General features: G+C 42.3%; 1 protein-coding gene across 1 annotated transcript; it reads right to left on the minus strand.

Annotated features, from left to right (window-relative positions):
* Positions 1-4,134: 4,134 nt before the first annotated feature.
* On the minus strand, positions 4,135-5,235 carry LOC104448171 (cold and drought-regulated protein CORA). Its single transcript, XM_010061961.3, has 2 exons — positions 5,048-5,235; positions 4,135-4,574 (listed from the first exon to the last, which is right to left on the minus strand). The coding sequence occupies exons 1-2, from the start codon at positions 5,157-5,159 to the stop codon at positions 4,369-4,371; spliced, it is 318 nt and encodes a 105-aa protein (XP_010060263.2). The 5' UTR covers positions 5,160-5,235; the 3' UTR covers positions 4,135-4,368.
* Positions 5,236-6,225: the final 990 nt, after the last annotated feature.

Below are 6,225 nucleotides of genomic sequence, written 5' to 3' on the forward strand. Positions count from 1 at the left end.
TTGGTCACTCACACACATTCCATATACAACGCACAGGAGTATGTACTAGGAGCAGCAACTTAAAACTCAGAAGGTATCTAATTACATTCTCGCTGTCTTTACTTCCTTCTATGGGTTGCCTTTGTAGCCAGGCTATTTCCCATGCGCCATGGCCGTGGCCGTGGCCATGGTCATGGTCGTGCTCATGATTGTTGTCGGGTTCATTGTACTATATGTACTACATCTCATCAGTATATCATCTGCATATGTAATATATGATATTTTTTCCTAGTAGAGATCAGAACTATCACATATGTGATGGGATTCAAAATTCCACTGCCAAGTTTCTGTCAAATCATTTCATTCGAATGAGATAATATTTACGTGCCCGGATTTCCCTGACTATCACGGGCTTCTCATCGTAAGAATGACGAGAGATGATTACTTCATACGAAACATTAGTAGGGAGTGCCATTTGATCATACATACGAACCATGTAGAGAAGTCCGGGGGAAGCGATATCAACGAGATGAATGAGTTGCCTCGGCAAGTTTGCAAGCTGAGATCATAAGAAGCACCGCAACGAGGAGGCTGCAGAGCACAAAAACCCTAGTGGAAGCCATTTCTCAGTTAAATTGAAGCAAAGACTGAGTTTGCTCCTGATGAAGAATGATTTGCACAAAGTCGCACCTTCGTTATAGACTCCAAAGAGCTCGTGGTGGGACAGGGTATAAACATGTGCGTGCTACCAGTGGAAAATATTTATTAGATCCAGGAAAATATTGGATTTCACTTCTACGTAACCACGCCGTTTCAATTATATATATGTGAAGACTTGAGTACACTTTAAAACTTGTGAAATAATATAGTATTCCTAAAGATCAACAATTGGGCATACACAGTAAGACCTCATCTTCCTAACTTTGAATTCTTCTTATGGATGAGTTATAAATATGGACAGGAAAATTACCAAAAAAGTCCTAAACTTATTTTTTTTTTACCAATTGAGTCCTAAACCTTTTATTATTATTCCCGATCAGTCCATCCAGCCAAAAATGGCCAACCGGCGCCGACGTGGCAGCTGGCCGGCGCCAGCGACATTTTTTAATAACATTTTTTTGAAATATTTTATTAATTATTTTTATCTTTTTTCATTCTTTTTTTTCCTCTCCCTCCTTCTTCCCCGGGCTCCGGCGACCGGCCGAGGGGAGGGCTGGCCGGTCGCCCGATTGAGGCGAGGCGGGCGAGCCCTCGCCATCCGGCAGGGGGGCGAGCCTGGATTTGGCGAGGCGAGCCCGCCCGGATCCGGCAAGGGGGCCTCGCCGTCGGCCGGGTTTGGCGGGCGAGCCCTCGCAGATCCGGTGAGGGGGGCTCACCAGATCCGGTGAGGGGGCTCGCCAATACAAGAACCGATCTAGAGGAAGAAGACCTTGGAGTCGCCGACGGAGGCGGCGAGGATGAGGCGGGAGTCGAGGAGGCCGAGGATGCCGTCGTAGATCTTGGAGAGCTCGACCTCGATCTTGGCGCGGTAGTCGCGGATCGCGTCCGGCAAGGCCCTACTCGCCGGATCCGGCGAGGGCTTGCCTCTCGGTCGCCGGGCGAGGCGAGCCCTCGCTAGATCTGGCGAGGAGGGCCTTGCCGACGCGACGGCGAGCCCCCTCGCCGGACGAGGCGAGCCCTCGCGATCGGGCGAGGCTCGCCTCGCTGCACCCGGCGATGGCGAGGGCTTGCCCCACCAGCCGCCTCGCCCCGGCGACCGACCAGCCCTCCCCTCGGCCGGTCGCCGGAGCCAAGGGAAGAAGAAGGAGGAGGAAGGAGGGAGAGGGGAAAAAAAAACAGGAAAAAAGATTAAAAGAATTAATAAAATATTTTTTTAAAATAAAATATTATTAAAAAAAAATGTGGCTGGTGCCGGTCGGCTGCCACATCAACGCCGGCCAGCCATTTTTTGCCGAATGGACTGATCGGGAATAATTATAAAAGGTTTAGGACTCAATTGGTCAAAAAAATAAGTTTATGATTGAATTGGCACAATTGCAATAGGTTTATGACTTTTTTAGTAATTTTCCCAAATATGGACATCACCCACATTTATTTAAAGTTAAGTTTTCATGTGAGAGATGTCCAATTGGTTAAACAAGAATTAATTTCTCAAATAAGAGATCTTACATATAATAAAAATTATTATTGTTATATAGGGGTTAAACATCACATTCTGTGTACAAAAATATCATAACAATCCATCCTTTTGGAACGTATCAATCATACGTGTTATTTCTAATCAGGAGGAATTAATGCATATTCTTCAATTATTCTTCATATTAAATTACGGCAAATCAAAACAACAGAAGAGATATAAGTATTCCAAAGTCAAATATTGTAGATGTAAGTCCAGCAAGAAACTTTCAGCGACAGGGTTTTTGACGATCACGATCAATAAAATGGCCTCCAAGATTAGATAGTGACGTGCCGTCGTAAAAAAAGTTGACGCTTGGTCCATATATAACCTTATCTTAGCTTCGAGATTTAGATCAACATGAAGTTCATATAAGTCAGCCTCGGTGGGGAACTTGAGAGGGATGTGGCAAATCGGTTTAGATTTAGGTCATCTATCGCTTTCCTCTGCACCTCATCCATGTAAACACACATACAAATATGCGTACGTGAAGGGCTCTAGATGTTCTTCATGAATACAGACGTATGATAACCTAAATACTAATTATATGATATCCCTCCGAAATAATTTACAATATACGCGATAGTGCAATGAATTTGGTCATACATTATAGTTGATTCTTCAACATGTGCTATCAAATAACAGCCTTAACAAAAACAATTACCTGAATATATTATATTCACATATATATCTTGTATCATTTGCTTATAACTTGATATTTTTTAAATGATTGCATACTCAATCGATAAGTTCAAGGTACACGATGTCCGTAAGGAATTCTCTTATCTTACGCAACAGTTCATTGTTTTAAGATGGTCTCATCGCTTTTACGTTTTTGTCACTTCATCCGCAGTGATTGGAGCAATTCTTTTTATGCTTTGATTGGTATCACACGAAACATATACGTACAACTATACAAGTAAAGCACCTTGGAGTCTGTGGAGAAAGTTATACGACTTGATTCAGTCAAAATTAACTTCCTTTATTATTAGAGGATAAGGTAAAGACCTTGCAAAATGGCAATCTAAAATTAATTACGTTGAAAGCAACACGCAGATATCAACAATTTGAAGATTTTACATTCAAAAGCGAGTGTTTTTTGTCCAAAAAAATTATTGGCTTAATATCAACATTAGCTGTACAATCCTTGCCTTGCTATTTCTCACATCCTACTTTTACTTTCTCAGAAAAAAGAAAAGAAAGAAAGAGTACGCAATGAGAGATAATGACAAAAGGATATAGGTTGAGTAGAAATGCATTTCCGCACCGGGTTTCATTTCGATTAGAGACACACGTGATAGACTGAGTAGACAAGAAGACTTTTGCACCGTAATGTCCTTTTCGGGTTCTATATTGTTGCAAAAGCCCACTACATGGGACATTTACTTTTGAATTAAAAAAATTTGCGACAGGCAATCTGCAAAGAGCCATATTTTCTTGCATCGTTGATCGAAGGAAAGTTTCTTCATTCATACCTTTGACTAGTGTATCGCACCTTACAAGTCATGATATTATAAATATTATCACCACATAAAAAAAATAAACGAGAGCACCATTCAGAAGTTCAGTTGAAGGAATTTTCCTGAAACCAGGGTTGGGGAAAAACATGGGCTATTTGCAAATCCGGATGAATGATGCTTGATGCAACGGTGACGTGAAATACTTTCACATGTTCCGGTTGTTGATTTTCCAGTTGGTTATTCATAAAATAATGGAAACCTGAGTAGACGTTCCTCCGCAGTCACCATGTCCAAAGTTGAAACAGGTGCATAATCATTCTAAGAGCACAATACGTACCCGCTAGTATTTATTGAATTAAAACATAACAATGCGTGCGTGCATAACTTGCACTTACTTTGGGAGTCCTCATGTCTAATGTACTTTCTCATACCCTGAGCTGAATCCGACGTCTCCAATAAGAAAAAGATGGGAAACTCGAGAAACAGCACTTGCTATACAGAGCTAAGGGATAGAATTTGTCGCCAATTAAAGTGGGTTTTATTCATTCACATGCAAACATCAGTGGACATTTGAGACAACTCGTACTTGAAATCACCAAAAGAACCATCTGAAACGCAACAAAGCTGCTCATGACAGTGGAGGAACCATTTTATTCAACCATTATTGCAGAAGCTTTTAAGCTTCTACGAGTTACATGGCATACATTCTCCTACATTCCCAGCAGGATGATGGACCCAACTGAGTCCCATTATCTAATTCTTGACATCTTCGGTTTCTTCCGAAGGGTGACCACCATGATGACCACCGTGGCCGTGACCGCCGTGGCCGTGACCACCGTGACCGTGACTGCCATGGCCATGACCGCCGTGGCCCTTTTCATAGCCACCTTCATACCCCTTTCCACCGTGGCCGTGTTCACCATATCCTTGGCCATAGTTAGCCTCTTTCACGCTCTCCTCTGAAATATAAACGCAGAGTATGTGATCATATCCGAGTCCACTAACAGATAACATGTAATCTAACTTACTGTGTACGAATATGTAGAGTAGTAAGTTAAGATGCAACTATTGAAACTGCTACCGTTTTGTTGACCTCTTTATGATGTACGTCACATTTTGATATTCTACAACATACCTTTCTCAAAATTCATAAATTAATTAATCTACCGTGAACAATGGAAGCTAACAAGACATTGACGGAACCCTCATAATCAAGTTTGCAATTCGTTTCGTCTATCGCCTCGATAAAAACATTTCTACAAATAATTTTCCATGATTATTTGTCTGTCTGCCTTTAACAAACACGAGTGCTTGCACGACGGACAATCACACGGAAACATATATACGTCAAAAGTGAGAATGCGTTTCCCATCAAACTGAAGAGAGCTAGATAAGTAAATTGAGGGAAGACTTCATTGTCGAGAGCACTCACGTGACTGAGTCTCCTCAGCAAGGTCACGAGCCGAGACCTGCGCGGCCATGAGAACGACAACGGCCAGAAGCAGGCCGCACAGGAGGAAAACCCTGGAGGAAGCCATTTTCATCGCTCAAGGCCAACGGATCACCAGAGAAATCTCAAGGAAGACTACCCAAGTGAGTGCGTGGCTCAACTAAAAACTGGGGCGCCCTATTTATAGGGTGGGAAGTGGGAGTACAGATGAGGGTTTATGAGCTGTAGCGGGACCCACATGATTTGTACGGTTGTGATTTGCTTAAATCCGTAGGAGATGCGGCCAAAAGGCTTCCCGTCCAAGAGTCAAAGATAAGATTGAGTGGCGGGAGCCGCTTGTGATATTGTTTAAGTGCCGTGGCGAGTGGAAGTTGACGATTCGTCACACAAGTTCTTCGAGATCAGTACTGTCTGGATCTCTTGCTACGAGGCATTATTCATAATCTAGGGGGGAAAATTCAAAGATGCGGCACATGGAGTCATTATATACTTTGTGCCCTCTCTATTGCACCCCAACTGCTCTCACTTGACTAATTGCGATAGCTTCTTTTCCTGCCAAAATATAATGGAAAGCTTGTGAAAGGGTCGAAAAGAACATGAACAAAAAGTTGATAGAGCCACGAAACAATTGAACACGCAACATCACTAAATATCGTAGTGATAAGATGTTTCCCCTTTTCACTTGAATTATCGACGTGGTAGTGGATTGAAATATTATATTCAAGGCCGGTTCGTCTGTGTATCTTTGTGCATGCTGTATCCCACATTAATTGCGCTTTGAGCGGTTAGGTATGGAAGGCATAAAGAGAACCAAATGCCTACGTCCTTCCTCACGTCACCCGTTGTCCTACAAGGGACGGGCTTTGCACCAACACGTTGGATCCTCAATCTACCTCAGTCACAAGTACCGGTTGCAGACGTTCGTCTTATTTTTCCATGCACTGCACGACTCTCTCTCTCTCACTAGATATTAAATTGCCGACACAAAGTTTGAATAATTGAATAGAGATTTTTGAGAGAGCTGGAACTACGTTGAATCCACAAGACAAAAGATTATGAGTGCCCATTCATTTTTTTTAAAGTCAATGATTGATTTTGTCCATCATGTTATAATGATATGAAATCTATATTATTGGCATTTCATTTGTGAATAACGATAT

Source organism: Eucalyptus grandis, chromosome 6, assembly GCF_016545825.1.
Source record: "Eucalyptus grandis isolate ANBG69807.140 chromosome 6, ASM1654582v1, whole genome shotgun sequence".
Taxonomy (NCBI): Eukaryota; Viridiplantae; Streptophyta; class Magnoliopsida; order Myrtales; family Myrtaceae; genus Eucalyptus; species Eucalyptus grandis.